Source organism: Balaenoptera musculus, chromosome X (assembly GCF_009873245.2).
Source record: "Balaenoptera musculus isolate JJ_BM4_2016_0621 chromosome X, mBalMus1.pri.v3, whole genome shotgun sequence".
Taxonomy (NCBI): domain Eukaryota; kingdom Metazoa; phylum Chordata; class Mammalia; order Artiodactyla; family Balaenopteridae; genus Balaenoptera; species Balaenoptera musculus.
The window spans coordinates 55,920,360-55,948,312 of NC_045806.1; the positions used below are offsets into that span (position 1 = coordinate 55,920,360).

General features: G+C 51.7%; 1 protein-coding gene across 1 annotated transcript; it reads left to right on the plus strand.

The window, feature by feature from the left end:
- The first annotated feature begins 739 nt into the window (after positions 1-739).
- Positions 740-27,953, plus strand: FAM155B (family with sequence similarity 155 member B). The gene is made up of 3 exons (XM_036840757.1): positions 740-1,628; positions 24,518-24,689; positions 25,094-27,953. Exons 1-3 carry the CDS (start codon positions 771-773, stop codon positions 25,477-25,479), a joined length of 1,416 nt encoding a protein of 471 aa, XP_036696652.1. The 5' UTR covers positions 740-770; the 3' UTR covers positions 25,480-27,953.

The following is a 27,953-nucleotide window of genomic DNA, read 5'->3' on the forward strand; positions in this document are numbered from 1 at the left end:
CCGCGTCGGCGTCCGGCGCCTGTGGCGCCGCCGGGAGCCAGGTGGCCCGCCCGAGCCGGAACTCCGGGAGCGGCGGGCGCGGAGCCGGAGCGGAGCTGACCCGGGACCGGCCCCGGCCAACGGCCAGAGCGCGAGCGAAGCCCGAAGGGCCGAGCAGCGGGCCGGCCGGCGGGCCTAGGAGGGCGCGAGCGAGGCTGGGAGCAGCGCAGAGAGGGCGGCCGGCGGGCAGGCGGACGGGCGGGCGGGAGCTGAGCAGCGCGGCGCGGGGCGAGCGAGCGGAGCGGAGCGCGGCGGCCGGGCCCGCACGGCGGCGCTGAGGGGCGCAGAGCTGCGCCGAGCCGAGACGGCCGGAGCGGAGTGCTAGCCGGGCGGCAGCCGGCGCGGAGTGGAGTGGCGCTGAGCCCGGGGAAGCTGAGCGGCCCGACACTATGAGGAGTGCGGCGCCGCCGCCGCAGCCGCCACCGCCCCAGTGCCCCGCACCGCCCCCCGCCGGGACGCCGGGCAGCGCCTAGCGGGCCGGGCGGCCGCGCCCGGGCGGCGAGCGAGGGAGCGCGGGAGGGGCGCGGGGACGGCGCGAGAGCGCCCCGCCACTCCGGCCTGAGCGGGGCCCCGGGCCGGCCGGCCTGCCTCGCCATGCAGCCCCCGAGGTAGAGCCTGGACGGCGCCGAGGAGCGCGGAGCGGCGCGCAGCCGGCTTGCCCGCCCGCCAGCCCGAGACGGCCGTCCGGCCTCGCGCCCGCCTTTTCCCTCCAGCCCGGACCCCCCTGAAATATGTTCAGGGGCGCTTGGATGTGGCCCGGGAAAGACGCCGCCGCGCTGACTATCTGCTGCTGCTGCTGCTGGGCTCCCAGGCCGAGCGACAAACCTTGCGCCGACTCCGAGCGGGCGCAGCGATGGCGACTGTCCCTGGCGTCCCTGCTCTTCTTCACCGTGCTGCTCGCTGACCATCTGTGGCTGTGCGCGGGGGCCCGGCCCCGGGCCAGGGAGCTGAGCAGCGCCATGCGGCCGCCCTGGGGGGCCGGCCGGGAGCGGCAGCCGGTGCCTCCTCGCGCGGTGCTGCCGCCGCCGCCGCAGCCGCCCGGCCAGCCCAGCGCGCCCCCAGGCACCTGCGGCCCGCGATACAGCAACCTGACCAAAGCCGCCCCCGCCGCCGGTCCCGGGCCGGACTGCGGCGGCGTCCCAGAACCCACGGGGCTGGACGCAGCTTGCACCAAATTGCAATCTTTGCAGAGACTTTTCGAACCGACCACCCCAGCGCCCCCTCTACGGCCCCCCGACTCCCCTTCCCGTGCCCCGGCCGAGTTCCCCACCGCCAAAAAAAACTTGCTCAAAGGCCACTTTCGGAACTTCACTCTTTCCTTTTGCGACACCTACACGGTCTGGGACTTGCTGCTGGGCATGGACCGCCCCGACAGCCTGGACTGCAGCCTGGACACCCTGCTGGGGGACCTGCTGGCCGTGGTGGCTAGCCCGGGCTCCGGGGCCTGGGAGGTGTGTAGCAACTGTATCGAGGCGTACCAGCGGCTCGACCGACATGCTCAGGAAAAATATGACGAGTTCGACCTCGTGCTGCATAAATACTTACAGGCAGAAGAGTACTCAATCCGGTCCTGCACGAAAGGCTGTAAGGTAGGGACTGGCGTCCGCGGCCACAACGGCTGCCGCTTCGGCGGCGGGAGCCGTGGCGGTGGGACCGGGAGAAAAATGGTTTCCCCCTCTACCCACCTCACCTCCCCCCATCACCCCCACCGTTCTCAGTGGGGCACGGGTAGTGCTACCTTGGGACCCTCCCGGGAAGCAGGGCCTCAGGGATTCAAGTCAGGTAAACCACCTGGCCAACTTCTATTGATTCTGGCTTTGGGCACCATATGACTGGGGCTTTCTCCCGCCCCGCCCCCCGCATGAGGAGGGAGGGGTCCGGGGGCCCCCCGGTTGGCAAAGGGATGGAAAGAGGGCTCTGGCTCCCCTAGCCCCCGTCCTCACCTAGCGGTGCCCCTTTCCTTTCCTTGGCTGGAATGGAAAGTCCTGGGACTGGCTGGTGAAGGGGGAAGGCCAAAGGCGGGGGAAGAATATTTGGCAACCTAACCCTGACCCTTTGGCCCCTGCCAGTGGGTGAGAGGAGGGGCACTTGGTTGTGGGGCACAGCACACTGTTGACCTTATATGACCTGAGGTGGCTGGTCAGAGTCTAAGCAGGTGGAGCCCCAGGGTGCCTGTTTTCTCCCGAGGAGGGTACCTGCCAGCTCCTCTCCCCTGACAAGAGAAGGAGCTGGGAGCAGGGCACAGCAGCTTGTGGGAGGACCACTGGAGGCTGGTGCATTACAGAAGTCCCAGTGCTTTCCCAGTGCCCTGGGGTGGCAGTGGAGGGAAAGCTGGCTTACTGGCTGTTGGGGACGGGCATCCAGAGGAGAGGCGGGGCCCCTGCAGAATGGGCCTGCCTAGGGCAGAGCTGAGTGTTGAGAAACTTCTTGACCCTGAGCAGGGTCGTTCTGGACAGTGGGTGTATGGGGGCTGTAAACATTTGGGACATGGTGCTACTGCTCTGTTTGTGCAGCCTGGCCAGGTGGCCTGCCTCTGAGAGGAAAGAGAACAGCAAGGTCAAAGGGTCAAGTGAAGCAGAGACCAGGTGGGGTGCTGGTCTCACCCATCCTCAAGCTGGGGGCTGAGAGCTGGAGAGGGAGACAGTTGCCTCCTAGCCTAGCTTGTCTCCCTCCGAGGCTTTGGGGAGGGACAGAAAGTGCCCCTTTCCATCTGACGTGACCCCTGCAGACTTCTGCACGGTTCCACGCTCTTGGTGGGCTCCTTAGGGATTTGGGCAGGGGGTTGGGGAGGAAAGGGGTAGCTCCTTGCTCCTGACTTCACTTTCTCATTCTCCTTTTTCCTGTTCTCGTAACCTAGCAGTCTCCCTCCCGCCTCCCTCAGCCTCAGCTGACTCACTGCCTCACTCACACTACCAAATGAGATATTCCACTTCTTAAAGGTGTACAGACAGATAGACACACACACACTGCCAAACAGCACCACCACCACCCCGGGCAAAGTCACACAGAGGTAGAGAGAGGTCGTCACACCCACAAACGGTGCCACAGAAGCAGACAAGGTGTCATACACATGTACATCTCCCCAGGATGTCAGAGACACACAGGCAGAAAGAAGTACTGTCACATGAAAAAGGACACATTTTGTCATATAGAGATAGAGACACACACCCTTGATGTCAGTGCGAGCAGAGGGACACGGGCCACTAGCAGACGGAATAAAGGATGTCTGTCTTTTGTGGCCTTCCCTCCAACCCCGTGGCCCCGACTTTTTCTTTCCCACAATCTCCAGGATGAAAAAGAGACCATGCTACAACTTTCCCGTGGGGTTTTCTCCGGGTCATAGTTGGCTTCAGGCTCTGTCTGAACCGGCACTAAATAATAATCCCTCATGTTGATTATTTTTACCGAGCAGTTTGATGGAGGAGAAAGACAACTGATCTCTTGGATTCAGGAGGCCTGATCATCTCTACCACTTGTTCGTAGTGTGACCTTGGGCACGTCACTTCACTTCTCTAAGCTTCTGTTTCCTCATTCGTAAAACAAGGATAATAATCCTGGCTCTGCCCACATCCTGAGTCTTTTGTGAGATTGAAGTGGGAAGAGGTAGCTGACAGTATTTTGTAAGAATAATAGAACACCTGACAGTGATGTCCTGCTTAGGGTTTGTAGCCTCTTTCACGTGTATTATGAGATCACAACTGCCTGGGGAGGCTGGTAATACCAGCATCATAAGCCCCATTTTACAGATGGGGAAACTGAGGTGCAGCGGGCTCAAGCAGTTTGCCCGAAGGCCACTCGGCTAAGGAGCAGGAGTGCCAGGCCTCCAACCCGCGTGGCGTCGGTGCTAAGCTCACGCTTTGGCCATGGCCTCTCATCAGGTTCGCAATGGCCGGGGCCCTCCCTGCTCTCCTTTGTCTCCTTGTCGCTTTCACATTCTCACTCTCTCTCTCTCCCTCTCAAGTGAACTCCGCCTGCTCTCTTGCTGCCTGCTGTGCTGGGAGAAGGGCAGTGTCAGCTCCACAGCTTTCTTCCTGTCTTTCCCACCCTCTCCAACGTGCTCTCCCTTCACTGAGGCCTACACCCACAGGCCTCTAGATTCCAGCTGTATTACAGGCCCTACAGGAAAAGACAGCCCTGCTCTCCTCCTTCCTGCAGCCCCTCTGTCTTCACCCCAGTGCCCCACCTCTATCCCAGGCCTTTTTTGCAGATCCCCGAGCCTGCCCCCCAGCTTCAAGCCCTGCTGTCCAGCCCCTCCCCCAAATGGGATCCCTTGGAGATAATGCCACATCCTCCAAGCTTCTCCAGGGTGGAGAGCCCACCACCCCAGGCCAGAGTGAGGAGGCTTCCTCTGCTGCCGGAAACCAAACCTGGAGCCTTTGCTCCAGGGCCAGGTGACCCCCATCCCCGGGGGCCTGTCCCCAGTATTTCAGTTAGATCTTTCCCGGGCAGCCCCAGAAACCCTGTTCTCTCCCTTTGCAATATCTGCCCCTGTTTCGGGCCACACAGGGCCCCACACATCATACCTGTCCTCACTGCTGCCTGTGACACCTCCCAATTTAGTACCAGCTGCGACATTTCCTTAATGTGTGACTGACTTCCTCTCACACAGCAGGGCGATGATAACTTAGGAAGGCCAATGCCCATTCTCACGCTGGCCTCTCCCAACCCCTGGGGCCCCACTCCACCCCTCCCTTACCTCCCTGTGCACGCATCCCCTCAGCCCTTGCCTCCTGCTCTGCTTGGCCCTTCTGGCCCTGCCTGTGGTTACTGGACCACCCCCTCACTCCCCCAGCCCTCTCCATCTCCCAGCCCTGCCAGGCCCCGCCTGGTTGTGATTGCCTCTTCCTCCACCTCTGCCCCTTCCCTATTCTAAATTGAGGATAGCCTGATGGGGGGTGGGGGGGCAGTGGTGGAGATGGGAACAAAACCCTGGCCTCTTCTCTCATAGCTCTGATCCAAGAGGGGATAGAAGCCCAAGAGAAGGCCAGTTCTCAGTTCTCTCACTAGCCGTAGGGCCACAACCGTAAAGGTTAGTGCCAAGGAAGGATGCGATAGTTCTGTTCTCTTCGGGACTGGCCCACACCCACCTGGCATATTGTGTGTTTGGTTCTGGGTCTCACACTGAGCAGTTTAGGAGGAGGCTAAAACTCAAGTTCTCCTGGACAGAGTTGAAGGAGCTGTTTCACCTGAAGAAGAGGAGACTCAGGAAGGTGTGGTCTCCAACTTCAGACCTCAGAGGAGTTGTCAGGGTGCAAAAGAAGAGGCATGTCCTGCTTAACCCCAGAGGGACTTCATGGTTAGAAAGTCCTGGGTTCAGACCCAGCTTTTTTATGTATTACCTGTGTGACCTTGAGCTAGGGACTTCAGCTCTCTCAGCCTCGCTTTTCTCATCTGTAAAATGGAGGTAATTCATCAGAACAGCCCTATGAGCTCATTATTAATGAGAAGTCTGCACAGCACCTAGGCCTGGCATATCAGTTGTTCAGTTAACAGTTTTTTCCTTCCAAAGAGGGAACAGAGTGCCTTGAGAGGAGGTGAGTTCCTGCTCCCAGGGCAAAGGTCTAGCCTGATTCAGACAGAGCCCTGGGGGAAATGCTGTGGAGATGACTCTGACTCCGGAGTCTAGGGCAGGTTGGACCAGCTGACCTCTGAGGTCTGTGTCAGCTCAGAGTTCAGGCCAGTGAGCAGAGCCTGCTCCCTCAACAGCAGCATTGGATGGGCAAGGCCAGGGAAGGAGGCCCAACACCCACACCCAGGGGAGGGGGCTGCCAGAGCCAGCACCTCGCCTTCTGCCCGTACCCGTTGGGGACCTGCTCTTCCTCCACTCCGGCTGGCAGCTGTTTCTGCCTCGCTGCCTTCCTCTCTCCTCCCACCTGCCACAGTTTTCCTGCCAAGCAGGATTCCCAGGCTAACGCTGGGGCCGAGAGCAGGAAGCTCGGGGCACTGGGCAAAGGGCAGGAGCCCCAAGTTGGCAAGTGGTCCCTGTTGTCACCCAAGCTTTCAGGCACGGAGCAGTGCCCCACAGTCAGCCTCCCTGACCCAGGGTTCGTGAGGGCAGAGAGAGTACCCTAGTCCCCACTTGGGGGTGGAGGAAGGGGGAGGCAGTCAAGAAGCAGCCTCCCAGGACCATGGCAAAGGCTCCCGTGAGGAGGGGTGTCCGGATCCACCGAAGCTCGCTGGCCATGAACGTGAGCACCGGGCTTCTGGGAAGGGCCGGGGACAGGGAAAAGGCAATGTTTGTAGCTCAGACAGGGTACAGGGGCTTAAACGTGAGAGTGGGAACGTGGCCTCGTGCTGCCCACACCTCTCCGGGTCCCCTCACCCCTACCCTGACCCACCCCACTACCAATCCCCATATTCCTCCCAATTTTGCCCCACAGCCAACACCCCCCACATACCAATGACCCCACAGCCTTCCCAACCTTCTACTAGACCCTTCCCAAACCGCACCCACACCTCACTCCTCCAACGCCCACTTCTCCCCACAGTTACCCCCACCTGCTCCCACCCCTCCCCTTCCCCCCACGCCCCTCCCTGCTCCTTCTAACGGCCAGCCCTCTCCCATCTCCCATCCAGCTCCACTCCCCTCATCTCTCACCTCTACCTCACACTCCACCAACCTTTACCCTGCGTCCTGACCATCTTCTGGCCTCATCCCTAACCCCCGTCCCGGCACTGCACCTCTTGCCCTTGCCTCCTGCATGCCCCCTCACCCCTCGCATCCCTCACACCCCACTCACACTTCGCCTCTCTGATCCCCATCCCTCCTGCTGCCCCCCTTTTCATCTTCTGGTCCCCTCTTCTCCTGTCCCCTTTCTCCCTCTCTGCTCTTTTTCTCCTTCCTGCCTTCTCTCCTCCCCACTCAGTGTGGACGTGTGTGTGTGTGCATGCACACATGCTTAGACACATAGACACACACACAGACACAATCTTCTTCATGGCGACTTCCCACAGGCTGGTGCCTGACTACTATAGTCACCATAGCAACGGGAACCTCCATGAAGGATAAACTGGTATCTCCTGAAGGTGGGGGCGGAGGGGAGTTAAGTGGAGGGAGGGAGCCCAGCAGCCTCCCACCCAGTCTCATGGTCTGACTGGAAGAGTCTGCTGAACACAGTGGAGGTAAGGGTGAGGAAAGGGAAGACAGTGGGTGGGGCTGAGATTAAAGGAGAGTCAGGGATCTCCGAACACATCACAAGCATGAGAGGGTGCCTCTAAGCCATGTGGGTGCGTGTTGGTCTCCTCCCCAGGCATCGGTGTCTCAGGGAAAGGGCACACCCACCCTTCAGTGTGTGGGTGCATATGTAGGACGACACCTTAGGCTCGAGGGTGGGAGTTTGCCCTAGAAAAACTTCTCCCTCAGGGCAGTTCTTTTATGTTCCCACCCTGTGAGGCTGTTTACCTGCTGTGTGCCCTTGCAGACTGGGCATCAGACCTGCCCCCACCCCTACTCCCCCATCCCCAGCTCACGTCTCAGCCACATGTGGATTCCAGCTGCAGGTGTTTGCTGGAAAACCAGGGGCAGCTTCTGAGGGGGTTTAGACAAATGTGGGCCTCCAGGAGCACCATTCCCCAATGCTGAGCCGGGAGGCCTCTGGGGAATAGGTGTGTTGTGTTCCTGTGGTTACAGGCGCACAGACCAGGGTGTGTGCAGGGATGCTGGACCAGACTTTTCTCCCTGGGCATATGAGGGTGTTCAGAAAAGCCTGAATTTTTGATACCTCAAGCCAGGCAGGTGCTTAGAGAGGAGAGCAAGGGCACCAGGTGAGTTGCAGCTGGCCCTGGTGAAGGAAGGAGCTACCATGGAGTGACAGGAGCTGCCAGGACCAAAGCTCCTGTTTGAATGGATTCTGGAAAAAGGAGCTGGAACCTGAGCCACAAGTCTCTGGGCCAGAAGGTGAAGGCAGGCTGGTGCCAAAGAACAAAGGGAAAGGGGAAAAGAAAACTGCCAGCTTTCAAGTGCCTGGGAGATGCCAGTGGCTTTATGTGTGTCCATGAACTCATTTAATCCTGATAGTCATCCTAGCAGGCAGGTACTCTCATTATTCCCTTTTTACAAATGTGACAACTGAGGTTCAGTGAAGGAAAGTGACCGACCCATCCAGGCCACATAGCTAAAAGGTGGGAGAACTGCCACACAAACCCAGGTCTGTCTGTTCTTTCCCCAGTGCACACATGTATAAAGAAAATCTTAATAAACTCCCCCAGCTGTCAGAGGCAATGCCCAGCTGGCTCTTGAGAGGCTGGAGTGAGAAGCTGACGAACTGCAAGGGAAATCCAGCAGCACCTACTGGCAACTTGTAGGGACCCCCTGGAGTGGCTCAGATCCAAAGTGGGGACCCACCAACATCCTCCTTGTTCAATACCCCAGTCTCTTGCCCTTGAGCGCCAGTGATAATCACCAGTATCCTCTTGAGATTGTGACAGAGGATGGGCGTGAGGAAAGGAGGTGTTTGCTCCCTCCTTTTTCTGCAGGCTCTACCAAGGAGATGGGAGGAGCTGGGCTCCTCTTGCCTGGAAGGAAGGTATCTGTTAGATTCTCAGCCCCAATCTGCTGGAAGGATCAACCAGGGCAGGAGAGGAGTAGGTCTCCTAGACAGACCTAGTGCAAGCCTGAGCCCTGCCCAGCAGCTGCTGGGAGAGCTGGGAGGGGAAACCGTGAGACCTTGTCACCCCAGAGCCTGTGGAGGCCTGACTTGGGCTTTGGACACCCAGTTCCCATGCCAGGCTTTTGGTGAGCCCTGGCCTGGGATGGCTAGGCTCCTCTTGGAGGTAGAAGGAAGTGCCAACTCACCAGGCTCTGCCCGGAGAAGGACGAGTGGTGGTGGTGGGTGTTACCATTGTTTCCTGTCTTTGTATTTGGTTTCCAGCAGATAGCATGGCTACCTGGCTGATCTGTGAAAGGTGAGCGTATCTGCTTAGTGTTGAACTCAACTAAAACTTCCAGCCAGGTTAATCCTTCAGAGCTATTATAGACTCAGAATCTTATAAAAATACCTTTTTTTCCAATTGCCAAAAAAATGGTCTCTGAGAAATTTTGGAAAATAGAAATATAACAGAAAAAAGGTCCCAGAGATGCTCTTAATGTTATAGTGTATTTCCTCCTAATATGTCTTTTTGTGGCATAGTTTTTTATTGTGGTAAAATATACATAACATCAAATTTACCATTCTAATCATTTTTAGGTGTACAATTCAGTGGCATTAAGTATATTCGCAATGTTGTACAACCATCTCCGCTATTCATTCCTAAAATGTTTTTATTCTCCTAAACAGAAACTCTTTACCCATTAAACAATAACTCTCCATTCCTCCCTCCCCCCAGCCCCTGGTAACCTCTATTCTATTTCCCATCTCTATGAATTTGACTATTCTGAGTAATTCATATAAGTGGAATCATACAGTTTTTGTCCTTTCGTGTCTGGCTTATTTCATTAAACATAATGTTTTCAAGGTTCATCCGTGTTGTGGCATGTATCAGTACTTCATTCTTTTTTATGGTTGAATAATATTCCATTGTCTGGATGTACCACATTTTTTAAATTCATTCATCTCTGTGGACACTTGGGTTGGTTCCACCTTTGGACAATTATGAATAAAGCTGCTATGAACGTTCATAGACTAGTTTTTGTGTGGACCTATATTTTCATTTCCTTCCACATTTTGGCTATTGTGAATAATGTTGTTATGAACACTGGTATACAAGTATCTGTTTGAATCCCTGCTTTCAATTCTTTTGGTTATATACCCGGATATGGACTTGCTGGATCACGTGGTAATTCTATATTTAACTTTCTGAGGAACCTCCATACTGTTCTCTACAGTGCTGCACCATTTTATATTCTTATGAGCAATGCACAGGGTACCAGTTTCTCCACATTCTCATCAACATTTATACTTTTCCTTCTTTTTTTGATAATAGCCACCCTAATAGATGTGACTATATATTTTTACATAGTTGAAATCATCCAGGTTTTTTACCCTGCTCTTTTTAACTTATTGCTAAAGTTACACTGGATATCTTTCCATGTAATTAGATATTCACAAACCTCTTTTTTATTTGGCTGTGCCACATGGCTTGCAGGATTAGTTCCCCTAGCAGGGATTGAACCTGGGCCCTTGGTAGTGAAAGCATGGAGTTCTAACCACTGGACCGCCAGGGAATTCCCACAAACATCATTCTTGATGAGCATGCAATATCCCATCCCATGAATTTAGTGCAATTTAGTTACCTAGTACCCTATTGTTGGATGTTTACTTTCAACTTTTACTATTGTAAATAATGCTGTGATGGATATCTTTGTCCATAAATCTTTGTCAGATCTATGATTCCTTTTTTTTCTAATAAATAGTATCTCAATCATTTTTTTCTTATTTCTCTACTTTGCTGAGTTTCTTAAATCACAAAATAATGCACCTTCATTGTACCAAATCTAACAATACACAGGTTTATAAAGAAACCTCTGTATTCCACTTAGTAATCTTCCTGTTCCCTCCCCTCCCAGTCCCACTGCCCTGAGGTCACTGATGTTAACAATTTGGTGTGTAGGCTTCCATCCCTCTCTGAGCTTACATCAACATTTGCACACAAAATGACTTTTTCTTTCCCTTGTTTTGCATACAAATGGAAGCATATACATTAATTCTTCAGGAGGAACATTTGGAACTAGTCTTACAGAATCAAAGAGTATTAACCTTTCTAAGGCTTTTGACATACAAATTTCTTTCTTACCAAATTTCTTTCCAGAAGGCTGCTTCTAGTTTATACCCTCGCCAAAAATGTGAGACTAATTTACCACCCTTGTCTAATATTGATTATCATATTTTTTTAAACTTTACTAATTTGGAGCTGAAAAGTGTTATAGCATTGGCTTGTAATTTGCATTCCTTAGGTCAAATTTTGTTTTTCTTGTTTATGGGTCATTTGTATTGCCTGTTTTGTGAATTGTCTGTCCATGTCTTGTGTTTTTATTATTGATTTGCATGTACTCTTTTATATGTATTAATGATTTTTTTCTGATTACATTTGTGGCAGTTGTTTTTTTTTCCATTTATTATTTGAATCTTAGAGCTTGAAAGGAGGGCATGGGAAGGAAAGGAACTATCCCAGGCACTTTTTGTATACTTTATCTCACTTAATTCTTACATCTGTCTTGTGAAGTGCATATATATTTATCCCCATTTTACTTAGGAGAAGACAGCCTCAGAGAGGTTAAGTAACTGGCTCAAGGTCATCCAGCTAATAAGAGTTGGAGCTGGGATTTGAATCCAGGTCAAATCCAGGGTACCCAATCTGTACCAGTGTAATTTTACTATAGGTAAAGCTTTGTGCTAGTTGCTTTACAGACATCATTTACAGAAAGGTTAAGGATATGTGCTTTTATTATCTCCATTTTGCAGACAAGGAAAGTATAGATCAGGGAATTTAAGTAATTTGTTTGAGTTTTCATAACTGATGAGAGCAAACCTGGGATTTGACCACAGGACTGTTTGAGGTTAAAGATGTTTGACCCTGTCTTCTCCCCATATATGCTGCCTCCCTAGGGACCATCTTCTTGGATCCAAATTGAGACTCAGAGAGAGAGAGTACTTTGCTTACAGTCACATAGCAAATTAGTGACTCAGTCCCTACCTCCTTACAGATGACTTGTCCAAGTTCATACATCCAGTTAGTGGCAGAGCCAGAATCTGAACCCAGCTCTGGCTAACTCTCCACCTGACTGGAGCAAAGGCTTTTCGAGGAAGAACATTTATGGAGCAAGCTGGGAAGAAGGAGCAATTAGGTAGAGTGTTGTGGCTGCCCTGAAACCTTTCTGAAGGAATGGACCCTAGTATTGGAGTCTTCCAGGGCAAGGCAGTTCCAGGAGCCCCTACGTGACAAGACCTAGAACAGGAGAACTCATGTCCAAAGGCAAGAAGACCCTTCTACAAGGAGACAGCTGCCTTCCCATCACCAGTTGCCAAAGATCAGAGCAGGAACAGTTGCCTCTTTTCAACACTCCCAGGGTGTGTGTGTGTGTGTGTGTGTGTGTGTGTGCTCCCATGCGTGTGCACATGCATGCATTTAGAGGAAAGAGGAAAGGGAGTGCTTTGATGGGGGAATGGAAGTGGTCATTTGTAGCCCCTAGTACCCAAGTATTCTTCCCCCGACGCTCCCTTACAAAGAAAACTTTACTCATATTGGGAATGAGCTGAATACACTGATTTTAGAAAATCACTCTTCCATCCAGTCCTAGAAATCTCTCCCCAACTTGACTTGAAATTCCATCAAAAAGATTTGTTTAAGTAACAAGCTAATTACTTCAATGGTGATAGTGAAATGGAGGGACCATCCTAGGGGCAATATGGTGTATAAGCTTGGGAACTGAAGCCCAGGTAAACTTGACTTCACATTCCAGCTTGAAATCTGTCTTCTCCATAAAACAGTTGTTGAGACCTTTCATCTCTCTTGGAACCTCATTTTCTTTGAATTCAAAACTAAGAAATAGGGTCATTATTAGGCTTCAATGACATATAACATGCTAATCTCTTAAGAGCACAGTGTCTGTGAGATGGAAAGTGCTCGGGAAATGGTAGCCACCATATATTATTATTGGCTGTGTGGCCTTGGACGAGCTTTTTTTTTTTTAATTTATTTTTGGCTGCGTTGGGTCTTCGTTGCTGTGCGTGGGCTTTCTCCAGTTGTGGCGAGTAGGGGCTACTCTTTGTTGCGGTGCACGGGCTTCTCATTGCGGTGGCTTCTCTTGTTGCGGAGCACAGGCTCTAGGCACATGGACTTCAGTAGTTGCAGCACGCAGCCTCAGTAGTTGCAGCATGCGGGCCCTAAAGTGCGCAGGCTTCAGTTGTTGCGGTGTGTGGGCTCAGTAGTTGTGGCTCACAGGCTCTAGAGCGGAGGCTCAGTAGTTGTGGCGCACGGACTTAGTTGCTACACGGCATGTGAGATCTTCCCGGACCAGGGCTCGAACCCGTGTCCCCTGCATTGGCAGGCGAATTCTTAACCACTGTGCCACCAGGGAAGTCCTGGACAAGCTATTTTAACTCTGGTCCTTCCTGTCCTCACCTGTAAATGTATCTCCATCTCAGGGGGTGGTTGTGAGGATTCAATGAGTTAATAAAGGTCAGCTGCTTAGAACAGAGCCTGGCGTATGGTAAGCACTTAAAAAATGGTAGCTATTATTATTGTCACCTTAATTAGATGTGTTTGATCTGAATGACTGCTTAATACTCAATTGAGATTGACAACACTTTCCCTTAGGAGAAGGGAAAGGTAATTTGGGAGCAGCAGGTGAAGTGTCTAGTGTGGAGGTGGAAGGTTAGGAGCCAGAAGGCAACTGGAGAGATTCTAGTGAATGAGAGCACAGAGATATGCTCAGGTAGGGGAGGGAAGAGCCAGAGATGGAAGGACTCCAAAGCCTTGATTTACCTCACCCCCAGAGACCAAGCACAACTAACAGGTCCTTTTATTAGGTCTCTCCCCAGCCTCTCATCTGTTTAGCAAGGTACTGTGTTTGGGGACGGAAGTAAGGTAGGGGCAAGGAGCTGGTTTCACAATGATCCCTGCAGGAAGCTGGAGATTTCTGCCTGGGCCTGGGCCCAGACTAGCAGTGTGTGCCCCCTGGGAGGGGGCAGCGGGATTTTATACCAAACACATTTGTGTGCAGCTCAAATGAAGCTATGGTTGTCATGTCACACTGGCACCATTTCTATGGTGGGTGGCCTGCACAGCTGTTGGGCACAGAGGCCCTTAAAGTTCCCCTCCTCTCATATTAGTTCTCTTTGGCTATGGGGCCACTCATTAATTCTGCTGGCCTGTTAAGCTGACCTGACCTAAGCCCATGCCCCAGACAGTGGTGATGGAGTAGACGATCCATGGCTGGGCAATAGGGCCTGGGGTTTTGTGGCTGAGTCTGGCAAGGTTGGTCAGGTCAAGTCTTAGGGATTTTGTTTTGTTGTTTTTGAGGTTCATGGCTGCATATCAGTTTATATATTTATTTTATTTTCATTTTATCAAAGTAATATATGTTCATAATTTTAAAAGACATATAAGCTACATATATATAGTCACTCTTCAGAGTTAAACACTTGAAACTCTCTTAGCTTTTTCTTCTGATATTTATTGTCACATTTTTAATGGTGTGCCAATACTGCTATTTCTTGACTTTTCTGTTTGAAATATCTTTGTGCTCACAAAGATACACACATATACATATATATACATGTATACACATATGTATATCTATTCCATATATAGATATATCTTCTTGTAGCATCTGTCTTTTAAATGATATATAACGTAATATCTTTTAAATGATAAATATAGAGCTCATTGCTTATGATTAAAACAGAAGCCCTCTGCTCCAACCCTAAGCTTCACTCTTCAGAGTCAAATACTTCTAAACCTCTTAGCTGTTTCTTCTAATATTTACCTCCACATCTCTAAATGATATACCAATACTGTCATTTCTTGATTTTTTTTCTGATTTAAATATGTACTGCCTTTTTATTTTTTTAGAGTGGGATTTAGCTCTCTTACTACCAGCAGCACTGTATGTGCACTCCCCTCATATATCGAATATTGTCATATCACAATTTCTGGTTTTAACAGTATTCCATATTTACATTATAAGGATTATAAATATTGTTCACAGCTGAGTCATGTAGAATACTGTGATTACATTTTCTTCCTTGGCCAACTTGTTTTCCTGGAGTTAATAATTGCCTCTTTTTTTTTCTATTTGCTTAGTTTTCTATGATTTTTTTTTTTTTGCTAATGCATCCCCAATTTCTCCATCAAAGCTGTAAAATTCATGCAACACATTACATAACCCATTACTTTCACCCTTTTCTTGGAGATCTCCACCTTACTCCAGTCTGAGCTAGTTGCTGGAGGCTTGATTTTCAAGTGCTTGGATTTCAAGTACTTAGCGGGCATCTCTTCTGTATACCTAATTCCATGTGAAGTCCTGAGGGAAATACACAGATAAGACACAGTCCCTGTCCTCAGAGAGCCTACCATCTCAAGGATGTTTAATTCATTCAGATATCTTGCCAGAAGGCTTGAGCTCCTTCCAGGGACTTTGATCTAGGCTGTGTCTTGGATCCCACACTCCAGGCAGAAATTCCCCTCTCCATCTCCACTGAATTACCAAAGGAATACAATACAGTCTCCCAGAGAGCAAATGTGGTCTTAGGCTGCATTAAAAGAAACAGCTTCTAGCATAGGAGGGCTGATACTTCTACTTGACTCTGTGTTGATAAACTCTGTCTGGGGATTGCATTCAGTTGCAAGGGACATAGAAAAATAGGAATTTGTCTGAATAGGAACAACCAGGGTAGAACAGAGAACTGGAAACCACATCCCAAAAAACAGTTGAAAAACTAGTTTGGCTTCTTGGAAGAGTAGTCTACACATAGCTCTCTCCATTTTTCTTCCCTCACATTCCCTTTTAAATTGGCTTCAATTTGGTTTCTGCCCCCACTGCTCCACTGAAACTGATCTCACCATGATGAGACTGCCAGCATGTCCTCGTCTGCTGACCACTCTTATTCTTTGAAACTCTTCTCCCCTAATTTACAGAATGCCACTCTCTTCTGTTTCTTCTCCAAGCTCTTAAACCACTCCCGCATCTTCATCAGATTCCCTTCTTCTACCTGCCCCTTAAATGTTAGTGTTTTCCAGGGATCCACTGTTGGTCCTTTTCTCTGTGCGTTAATTTCCCCTAGGCAATATCCTCTACTTCCTTGGCTTCCACTATTGCTTTATCAGTCAGAGTGAGCCAGGTTACGCTGTAGTAGCAAACAATTCCCAAATATCAGAGGCTTAACACAACAAACAGTTATTTCTTGCTCATAATACATGTCCAAAATAGGTCAGCAGGGAGCATCTGTTCATGATAGTCACCAAGAGACCCAGGCTAGTAAAAGGTCCATTTCAACACCACTTCCACAGTCAGCAGCAGAGGCAAATCGTACTCCAGCTCTTAAAGCTTCTCCCCAGAAGGGATCCATGTCACTTCAACTCACATTTCATTGGCCAAAGTAAGTCTTATGGCCATGCCTAATTTCAAAGGGTGTGGGAAAGTATAGTCCTACTATGTTCCTGATGATTAACTCCTTAACCCTTGATGACTCCCAAACCTTTATTTGTAGCCCAGACTCTCCTTCTGAGCTCAGACCAAACCTTTATTTCTAGCCCAGACCCTCCTTCTGAGCTCAAACCATTGTGTCCAACTGCCTCCTTGACATTTCTACCTAGCCTAGTATATACTGACCTATGTTTCAAAGTCAGCATGACCAAAAACTGAATTCATCTTCTTCACCCCCAAATCTACTCCTCCTCCTGGTTTCCCTTCTTTAATGAATGAAACGACTATTCATCCTGCCACCCAAGCCAGAAACCTGGTATCCCCATCATCTCTCATTCAGATTGTTGCAATAGGCTTCTAACTGGTCTCCCTACCTCCAGTCTTGATGCCTATGCTCCATCATCCACACTTTCAGAACATAAGTCTGAAAAGTTAGTCAGTGATAAGACTAACTTATCACTGACTTAGAAGTGATAAGCAATCTTTTAAAAAGCAGTTATTTAAAATCCACTAAAGGCTGTCCGTTGCCTATAGGATGAAGCCTGGCTCCTCCTTAGCATGCAGAACATATCATAATATGGGCATGGCCTTCCTCCGTAGCCTCATCTCCCATCATGGCCCCCTTTGTACCCTCTAACTATGCTAAACTACCGACAGTGCCTGAATCCGGCACTGTTTCACACCTCCAGGCCTTTATACCTGCTTATTCCTTTGCTTTAAGTGCACTTATTCCTGCCCTATTCCACCCAGTGAACTTCTACCCATTTTTTCCAAGCCCCAACTCTAGCCTCTCCCACATGGAGATATTTTCCTGTGCTTCAGCCCTCAAAGCACCATTGATCCTTCCTCCCTTTATGCTATCATTGCACCAAGTACATACTGCTTATCACAGTGACTTCTAATGATTGATGCACAAGGTTGTCTGTCCTGCTCCTTAAAGATAGCAATCTTGTCTTCCCTATCTCTATCATATGTAGTTCCCCAGCACAGTGCCAGGCACTTGAACATGTTCAGAAATTGATCATTGCAGGAAAAAATGAATGGGAAGACCTGACCTGATTCAGGGACGTTTACAAATACCTCCTGCAGGGCTGGCATGGGGACAGGAACTTTATGGTCCCAGAAGAGCTAGGAGGAGCCATGAGCAATGCCACAGAGAGGCATTATCTCAGCTCAGAAGGAGAAAGAACTTCTTTAACTGCGAGACTGGTCTGAAGATATGGGCTGCCCTAGGAGAGAGCGTGCGCCCTGTGACAAGAGGTGCGCAGTCAGTAGCTGGATAGCTTGTGGCAGTGACGTTGGAGTGGAAATTCCAACAGCAGATCGGGAGGTGGAGTTATGATTCTCACAGTCCTTCCTATTCTCGAGTGGTCGTGAACCTGCCTCCTCTGCTCACCTGATTGATATGGGTCATCTAGGCTCCTTCAGAGAACTGCTCCTGCACTAGGGACGCCACTTCTCCACTAACCAGGCTGCCCCTGGCCTTGGAGCGGGTGGCCTAAGAGGCTTGGAGGTGACTGGACCCTCTGGAACTGCAGTGGCTCTGGGTTCTTATCCACCTCTCAAGCCATCTCCCCCGCCTTTCCTCCAGGCCAGGCCAGGCCAGGCCACTCTGACTCATGACTGCTCATTCTCAGCAGCAGGAAAGCTGTTGCTTATTTTTACAGCCACTTAAGTAAAGCCATGTCATCCACCTGCATTCGCCCTGTAATGCCTCTAATCTCAGTCTGACTCTGCCAATCCCAAGGAACTACTCCCAGAGTTACGTCCAAGATCTCCCTCCCCTGGGTTGGAGAGATTGACTTTGACCTTACCCTGTTCTGATCCAACTCTCTGAAAGCCCAGAATCAGGAATAGGAGCATGTGGCTCTTTTCAGACCTGCCCAAGGAGGTCCTTCACACAGTGCTATGTGTATTGATGGATGCAGCACAGAGAGACGTGGGATTAGTCACCAGAGTACCTCCCTTCTAATCCTGGCTTTATAGTTGATTTCTTGCATGTTTATGACTTGGCTGAACCAAATCCCTTTTCTGAGCCTCAGTTTCCACCTAGGCGAAACCTAGGGGCAGGGTGGTTATTTGTGTGCTGTGGACAGTGGGTTTCATTCTCAAGCCCAGCCCAGATTGCCACTCTGCCTCCACGGTCTCTGCAGCTGCAGCTCCTGGCCAAGTGTCCCAGGAGTGCATTAGGAAAACAAACAGCGATGAAGAGGTCTGTAGGGAGGATTTGGATGGGGAAATAGGCCCTAGGGAGGGAAGCAAGTTGGAATCCAAGAAGGAAACTGCCGACTTCCTGGTTGGCAGGAACTGAAGCTCTCCTCTCTGGAGGGTCTTCCCGCCCCCTAACCGAGGAGTCCAGGATGGCCTCCTCTTTCTAAACCCTCTGGCCCTGAGTCTTGGCTGTGGGCTGTGTTTGTAGGTACGCACTTGTATGCATTCCCGTAGCACCCTGGGGGCCAGGAGAAGTCACATGCTTCTTCCCAGAGGAGCGTAGGGATGAGAATGCCCTGGCCAAGGCTGCAAGCCGGGGAGCAGGAAGGTAAGGCTCTCCAGGTCCTCCCACTCCTCCCTAAACTAGCAGCTGCAGAGCCCAGGATGGGTGGGGATCCCCCTCGTCTTACCTGCTCCCATTTCAAGAGTGGTTTAAGGGACTTCCCTGGTGGTCCAGTGGGTAAGACTCTGTGCTCCCAGTGCAGGAGGCCTGGGTTTGATCCCTGGTCGGGGAACTAGATCCCGCAGGCATGCCGCAACTAAGAAGCCCACATACTGCAACTAAAGATCCCGCGTGCCGCAACTAAGACCTGGTGCAGCCAAAATCAATCAATAAATATTTTCTTAAAAGACATTATAAAAAAACAAAAACAAAAAAAGAGTGGTTTAACAGCCCAGCCGGGAGGAGGGGTGGGATAGCCTTCTCAGCTTCCTTTTTGGGTTAATTGGTGTTCCCTCCAGTTACTCCCTGCTTCCTTCCCCTCCCAGTTCCCATAGCAACTTGGCTGTAGCAGCCAGAACTTGACTGAGCCCAGCGGTGGCCTGCTGGAGGTGGGGAAGGGGATTCTGTAGGGAAAGGAGGGCACTGTCAGGTCAAGGCTTTCCACCCCACCCATCATCTGCTGCTACCTTGAGGGTCCAGGATGGTTAAGCTCAGAGGACAGGGCATGATGAAGAAGGCTTTCCTGCCAGGGCTGGAGTTTGAAGAGCCTGAAAGCCAAGAGCAGGCCTGGTTCTCCTCAGCTCTCCTCCCCTCCCCACGCTTCTGTGTCCTGCCCCCTGAGTTTGGAATGCAGTCACTGGTAGGATGGTCCAGTAGGAAGAACCCTGGAGTTTGAGTCGAGAAACTGGGTTTCAAGTTCCTCCCTCTGCCACTACTTTATGTGACTGTAGACAAGTCCTTCCTCCCCTTTTCTGGGCCTCAGTTTCCTCAGCTATAAAATGAAGCAGGGCTAAGTTATCTGCATATTAAAATTAACTGAGGTGTTTTGAAAAACTCTAGATGTGTGGGCCCCACCCACAGGGATTCTGACTGACTTGGTCTGGAGTGCAATGTGGGCCAAGCAGAAGCATTTTTAAAAGACTCTCTGAGTGATTGTAATATGCAGCCAGAATTGAGGAACTAGAGCAAAAGACCTGCGAGGGTCTCCCAACTGACTGTTGTCTGGTTCTGAGACATTTTTTCCTTTGCCCCGCATGCCCCGCCTCCAGCCAGCCCCGCAGCTCTCCGAACGCAGCTCTCCTGGCTCTTCCCCATCCTTGTGGCTGAGTGCCCAGGTCCCCTGCAACTGCCCAAGCAACCCGGTCCCCTCTGGCTCAGTCCTAACACTGATGAGATGGGGCAAGTGACTTAGGCCTGCCTAGGGAAGAGGGCTACAGAGACTAAGGCAGGCTTGCTGTCCAGGTGGTAGCCCTGAGAGCCAGACTTTTCATCTGAGAAGGACCCCAGCCCCTTTTTAAAGCACGTGGGCCAGCAATGACCTCAGCTGGCCATATGTGGGGCTAAGGAATTGGATTACCTCTCAGCCCCTTGTCACTCTACTTCCTCCATTCCTCTCACTGTCTTGCCACCCACAGGCCTGGTGTCCTCCTCTGGCAACCTGCTCGCCCACTTGTTGCCATGGTGACTCTGGGGCCGTGGGGCTTGAGGGAGGGCCGTCTAGCTAAGGAGAAAGGCCTCCCTCCCACTGTCAGGCCACCCCTCTCCCAGCCCCTCCTCCCTCAACTCCCTCTCTCTCTCCCAGAGCAGAGGCGGGGAGTGCCCAGCCACCAGCGCCTGCTATTAGGCTAATTGCAGTTGCCTGGGAGGAGGGCCGGCCCTCCACTGCAGCCTCACCTGGGAGCAGGAATATTGAACCGGAAGAGCCCAGGGAGAATCCCGCAGGGGCCTCTGAACCCCAGCAGTGGAGGACTGGGCTGTTCCACACAATTCAGGGTGAGAGTGGAGGTGGACTCTGGGTCCAGGCTGCAGAGGTTGGGGCAGAGGCTGTGGGCAGAGCCGCCTCTTGGCACCCTGGGACCCACAAGATGGAGGGGGGGTCTCCAAGGTACTGGGGCCCTTAGCGTTAGGGATATCCTTTTTGTTTCCTGTCTTACTTTTCTTTCCGTCTCCCCCATCTCCTTCTGCTCTCTTATCCCGCTTTCTCATCTCGGCTTTCCTCTGTTCCCATCTTCTTTACCCCCCTTTATTCCCCTGCTGGCTCTTGAACCCTCCTCTTTCTTCCTCCGTCTTCCTTACCCCTCCTCTTCACAGCCCATCTTCCACATCTCCTGTCCCCCACCCTGTTATCCCCTGCACTTTCTTGCCCTTCATCTTCTCTCACCCTCACTGTACCCCTTTACCTCCCTTACACCCTCCATCTCTTATTCCCCTGCTTCCTCCCCAACGCTGTTTTTTCCTACCCCCACTATTACCACTATTTCTCACCCTCCAACTCCCTACTCTTTCTTACCCTCTCTTTCTTCCTCCCCTCCTCCCTTGTGCCCCCGGACTCCACTGCCACTCTATCCAACCCCTGAGCCCCTCTCCTACCCCTCTAGCTCCCTCTTCCCCTGCCTCTTACCTTTACTTGTTCCTTTCCACCTCCTTCCACTCCCTTCTCACTCCATTGCACATACCTTTTATCCCAATAATTTCACTCTTAAGAGTTTATATAAATAAAATATAACACAAGTGTTCAAGAGAGGTGTGTACAGACCTACTCACCGAAGCATTGTTTGTGATAGTGGAAACCTGGAAGCAATTTAAATGTCCATCCACGGGAGATTGGTATCCTTTGCACTTCATTCATATGAAACCATTCTCCATTCTTTTAGCACACCATGCGTGTGCTCACATCTGTACCTTTCCTTAAGCTGTTGCCTCAGTCCAGAATGCCCTTTTGTCTCATCTCTGCCCATCCCATCTAAAATCCTACTTTGAGTCCCAACTTAACTCCTTTTTTTTTTTAATATTTATTTATTTATTTTTGGCTGTCTCGGGTCTTAGTTGTGGCACGCGGGATCTTTCGTTGTGGTGTGCGGGCTCTTCGTTGCAACACACAGGCTTCTCTCTAGTTGTGGCGCGTGAGCTCCAGGGCACGTGGGCTCAGTAGTTGCGGCCCTCGGGCTTAGTTGCCCCATGGCATGTGGGATCTTAGTTCCCCGACCAGGAATCGAACCTGCGCCCCCTGCATTGGAAGGTGGATTCCTAACCACTGGACCACCAGGGAACTCCCCCAGCTCAACTCATACCCTCACTGAAATCTTTCCCGGCTTTTCTATTTGCTTCACTCCAGTGGCCAGTGGTTTAACTTCTCTTATAGTATAGAAAATGTGCCATAGTTTCAAGTTAGATCTGTCTATCCATGAAACTGAAATTTCTTTGAGAGTAGGGACATGTCCTCATTTACTCATCTGGTTCATTCCATCAACAGACTTGTTTTTTTACATATATTGTGCTGAGTACTCAATATGGTCAATAAGACCGACCCACGTCTGCTTTCATGTGTCTTACATTTTAGTGAGGATGACAGAGAAAAACAAAACAAGGATGCAGACAAACTCATACTGTGGTGAAGAAACATTTAAGAAAAAGAATAATGAGGGGGCATTCTCTAACTAGAGTGGTCAGGGAGACCCTCTCTGAGGAGGTGACTTTTGAACTGAGGCTTCAAAGTTGAGAAGGACCTAGCCAGGCCAAAAGTGGTGGGAGGGGCAGGGGGAAGAGCATATCAGGCCAAGAGAACAGTGTGTGCCAAGGCCCCAAGGTGGGAAGAAGTAGGGCATGTTCAAGGAAAAGAAAGAAAACCTCAGCGTGTGGAGCGTTATGAGCCGTATGGGAGAGGTAGAAAATGAGGTTGGAGAGACAGACAGGGGCCAAGTTATGCAGGGGTTTGAAGTCTGTGGTCGAAAGTTTGGGTTTTATTCTAAATGCATTGAAGCGTTTGAAGCAAGGGAGTAACATGATCGAATGTCATTTTGAGATCGCTCTTACTCCTGTGTAAACAATGCATTGGAAAGAGCAAGAGTGGAGGCGGGGAGGCCACATAGGAGACTGTTGTCCAGGTGACAAATGACAGTGCCTGCACAGAGTCGTGGAAGTAGAGGTAGAATTGGCATGCCTTGCTGATGGACTGCGTGTGGGGATGCTGGCAAAGAGAGGAGTGATGGCTGACACCTAAGTTTCTGGATTGAATACCCGGGTGGATGGTCATGGCACTTAACCGAAGTGGTCAAGACTCAGGGGTGTGGGCAGATTTGGAGTAAAAAAAACAAGAACTGAATTTTAAGATTTAGAGCATGTTAAATTTGAGAAGCCAGTGAGATATCAAATCTGTGTTCCTCAGGGGGGTAACTTGCACCACAACCCACTACCACCCACCACTACCACCCATCACCATGCCCCTGCCCCCACTTTGGAAAAGGCCAGTGTGGGATTACATTGCCCAAGTCCATGTTCACAGTGGAGTTATTTGTATTTGAGTGTAAATGTTTAAAGTCTGTGTAAGAAGCTCTGACCACGTTGCTCAGAGTGTGGTTGAAAGGCCTCTGGCCGCAGAATGACCTGGACCCTTGTTCCAAAGGCAGATTCCTGAGCCCACCTCAGTCCTCTTGAAGCTGAATTGGAGGGGGCCATCTGCCTTTTTAACAAGTGTCCCAGGGGATTCTGAGGCACACTGAAGTCGGAGAACCATCGCTACAAGGAGCAACTATGGGAAGGTGCCCCTGAAAATATGAAGAATGGATGTGGGCAGGGCTCTGGGTATCCTGTTAAAATGCAGGTGTGACTTGTCAAGTCTTGGGCAGGGCCTGGGATTATGCACTTTTCACAAGCTCCAAGTGATGGTGATGTTGCTGGTCCAGGTCCACACTTTCAGTAGCAAGGAGTTAGATCAGTGGTTCTCAATGGGAGATGATTTTGCCCCCCACCCAGGGGATATTTGGCAATGGCCAGAGACACTTCTTGGTTGTCACAATGAGGAGGGGGAGGATGCGACTGGCAACTACTGGGTAGAGGCAAGGAATGCTTCTCAATATTCTATAATGCACAGGACAGCCCCCACTACAAAGAATCATCCAGTCCAAAATGTCAGTAGTGTTGCCGTTGAGGAACTCTGGTCTTGATGATAGCCAAAGAGTATAGAGCAGGGAACCTTTCTTAGCCAGGACCAAGTGCCTGGTGGAAATGGGCTAGATGAGGGGCAGGAAGTATACCCATGAAGTGAAACGGCTAAGCAAAGTTTCCAAATGAAATGTGGTGTCTGCTCCACTCCAGGGTGGACGCCAACAGAACAGAGCATGGGTTAAGTAGAGCTTGAAGGCACATGTGGTGCTTGGTAAGGCAGATTCCTGTTTTTATTAAAAATAACCCCTCACATTTGTATTGCACTATAGAATTTACAAAACATTTTCATATGTGTCATATTATTTGATCTACACAACACCCTAATGAGGTAAAGCAAAGATTATCCTCTCCATCTCTTTTCTTGAGTTTAGAAACTTAACACCATCAGCCAAAGAAATGTTTGCTGAATTGAATGGAAGTGAAATTTACCTCCATATAGGTGACCTCAGACAAGTCAGGACATCTCTTGGGACCAGCTATAAAATGGTATGGTTGGATGGGCCTCTGCCAGCTCTGATTTAGGAGTCATTTTGTGATTTTACCAATGAACAAATTCAAAGTCTTGGATGACTGCAGATTGGGGACTTGGGAGTTCTGGCTATGAAATGGGAGATTTTAGGGTAGGAGGTAGTGGTCTTGACCCAAACCCTTCTTCCCCACCCCCTGGATCCTGGGGTTGGGTTGGTGAGCACACCGTACCCTCCCCCTATAGAGTACAGTTACACCCCTCCTCATCCCTCTCCTCTGAGGCAGAAAGGGGCTGGCGCCTGGGCTGATGCTTTTTCCTCTCCCTACAGGCTGTCTACAAGGCCTGGCTGTGCTCAGAATACTTCAGCGTGACCCAGCAGGAATGCCAGCGCTGGGTGCCCTGCAAGCAATACTGCCTGGAGGTGCAGACCCGGTGCCCCTTTATCCTCCCTGACAATGAGGAAATGGTGTACGGAGGGCTCCCTGGCTTTATCTGTACAGGTAAAGGCAGGGCCCTGGGAGGAGGGAGGAGGCCAGGGGCCCAGAGCACGCACCAGGTCGGGGCTGTGGGAGCAGGGAGGACAACAAGGAAGTTGGGTCAGGAGAAGGTTAGTGGCTGCAGGATTAGGTAGTGAGGCCCCAGGTTGGGATGGGGCAAAGTGGAATAGGGGGAGAGAGCAGAGTGGCCATCTGTATCCAAAACATACCTGGCCAGGGAGTTATCCCGGAGAAACTGTCTGGGGTCCCTGGAAGATGTGTCCAGAAAGGGATGGTGCTAAGGGGCAGGGGGAAGAGTCTTGGGCAGGACTACCAGAGCAGCCCCAGCTTTGACAATCACCTCTCTGAGAAAGGCATAGCCAGCAGCCCCCTTAGCACCCCACCCCGCCTTGCTTATCCATTGGCAGGGTTGCTGGATACTTCGCCAAAGCGGCCGGAAGCCAAGTGCTGTGACGTGCAGTGGGTCTCCTGTGAGTCGGAGAAGAAGAAGTTCAAGGAGTCTGAAGCCCCCAAAACCCACCACCAGCAATTCCACCACTCTTACTTCCACCACTACCACCAACAGTACCCCCACTACCACCCCCGCCACGACCCCCCAGGCCGCCTCAGCCACAAGTCCTCCCTGCTGCCGGTCTCTGGGGGCTCCCGCCTCAGTCCCAGCAGGATCCGGCTCTACGTCCTTGTTCTCATGCTCCTCCATACCATGGTGTCCTTCTCCAGCGGCCAGGGTGGTGGGGGACCGGGCCTGGAGGCACTGCCTGCCCTAGACGAGGGCCTGACTCGGGAAGAGTGACAGCAAGGAGGGAGATCAGACCTCCACCACACACCGACATCAGCTCCAGCGCCCCCCTCAGGGGGAGGGGGAGGGGGCCCCTCCCGTGGGAGGTGTAGGACCAGGTGGGGGGCTGGGGAAATGGGGCAATCACACATCGCCCCCTACCAACCCCCACTCCAAAAGCAGCTCCAACAGAACCGCCAGAGGGCCTCAGGGAGCTGCAAAACTCACTGGGAGAAAAAGGCAGGAGCAGCAGGTGCCCCCCTCCCAGGCCCCCATCTATGGGGCCTAGCCAAAAAAAAAGGGGGGGAGTGGGGGGTGGAAATGCCCACCGCCACTGAGAGCCCTGACCCCAAGGAAGGAGGCTGCTTACCCAGCCTTGGCCCTTCAGGGAATGTTGGGGGGCACAGAGGGGAGAAGCTCTTTCCCCCCTCCGCATTCCTTTTGTTGCCACGATCCTTAATCCCCTCCTGCCCTTACCCCTACAGGCAACGGCAGACGATATAGCGGCCCTCCTCCCGCTCCAGCGCACCTTGTCCCATGTGGGGCCGCCACAGGGAAGGGCCAGGCTGGGACATGAGGTGTACACAGTTGCAGCTAGGTCAGGGCCCCAGTTAAGCTGTGCCCCAGCACCCTAGGCGATGAGGTATAGGAACGGGGTGCAGAATGAGTGGCGGGAGAGAGTGGAGATGATAGGGAAGAGGGAGAGGAGAGGAGAGAGGTGGGCAGAGGGCTTAGAGAGATGGCTGAATGGGCTGTCACCACCTGGCTTTGGGGAGGCAGATGATCAGTGTTGAGGCAGGCTCGAGGACACGTCCCCAAATCAGAAAGGGTTGCGTAAGGAGCCCTCTGGAGAAGGAGCACAGGGACTGCCGCTGTCCGAAGGGCCATATCTTACAGAAGGTGCACATACTCCCAAGGGCCACTCTTGCCCTGGAGATCTTGGCCTTGGGGCCAAAGACGTTTCCATTTCTGATCTCCATGGGGAGGAGGGACTTAAGCCCAAGAGGGTCAGGCCTGGCCTGGGTCCCCAGACTCCCCCATCTCGTCCTAGCCCAGGCCTCCATGAAGGAAACCTCGGTGGCGTTGCCCCAGAGCTTTCCAGAGATGAGCCTCCCCCATCCCCAGCCTGTCCCCGTCCCCAGCCTACCAAAGAGTATTCATCCCTTCTCATCCCTGACCCCATGGGTTACTATCCCAATTGTGGAACCACCAGACTGCTCCTCACCCTGTAGCAGGTCCCCTAATCCAGCCACCCCTGCCCCTAGCTGGAGAAAGTCCAGAAACTGGCAAGAGGACCCGCTAAATAAAGACGATGTGCTGTGGTCCCTTGGTTGAGAGACTTGAAGTGTTTAGTCAGGCTAGAGAGCTGCACGAGAGAAGAGGCCTGGAGAGCCCCTTGGGGGCCATTAGCCTTGTGCTGATCTCCTAGGAGTGGGAGGCCACATGGCCTGGGACATCTACAAGCCAATAGGAGCAGACGAGAAAGGAAGCCACAACTGTGTTCCTGGGACAGGCCAAGCGGCTTTCAGTGCCAGAAGGGCCTGTGTCCTGGGATGCAATGCCAGTGAGTTAAGGGGAGGGGTGGGCTTGGAGCTGCATTAGGGGAAACCAAAAGGAGGAGGGGGAGGGGACAGCTGGAATCGGCTGGCTGGGGGATAAATGGGAAACCTCACTAGTAGAGAGGGAATCATTCAAGGGCCTCAGCTGGGTCCCCAAATAGGCTTTGTGAGACCGGGGAGTCCTTCCCTGCCAGTTTTCTCATTTCTCACAGCGTGTTCCCCTACCCCCGTGAGCCCTGTGCCCTGCCCACACACTCCATGTTTGGCCTTCAGCATTTCAGGCCTAGCCACATACCCCATCCCTAGAGTGCTCTTTTCAGCTGGGGAGGGGAAGAGGTGCTGGCTCCTTTCCAGAGATGCTTCTGTAGATGTGAGAGACCCTATGTACTGCCTTGTAACTCCTGCATCCTCAGGAGGGGAAAAGGGACTGGGATGTAAAGGGAGACCTTAGGACCCCAGGGAATGGACCCTTGGAGACTCCCATCCCCTCTTCCCCCTCACCAAGTGCCCAGGAGACCCCTGGCTCAGACCAGCCCAGGGCCTTGCCCAGTGGCAGGGGAAAGGGGCACCTCACTCCACCTCGAAGTCATTTGACTGTCCCCATCCACCCCACTGCCCAGATCTTCCACCACCCCTCCAGCTGCCCCTGCCGTTCGTCACAGGCAGCAGAGCTGGGCAGCTTTCTTACGCCATTTTCTACACTGTGCTTCATGAGTAGGACTTTCTTGCACTAGTTCCTATGACTGAGTCTCCAAGCTGGATTCCTAGTAGTCCCCGTCCCTTCCTCCCTCACCTGGCTATGGTTCAGTTGTCGCCCTTCCCCTGCCTCTGTGTTTCGGTGAGTGTCTCTGTATGTGTACTGCTTTCTGTTTTGTTGCATTGTGGGGCAGAAGCCTCTCTGCTCTTGTTTAACCCCATAAAGAAATAAAT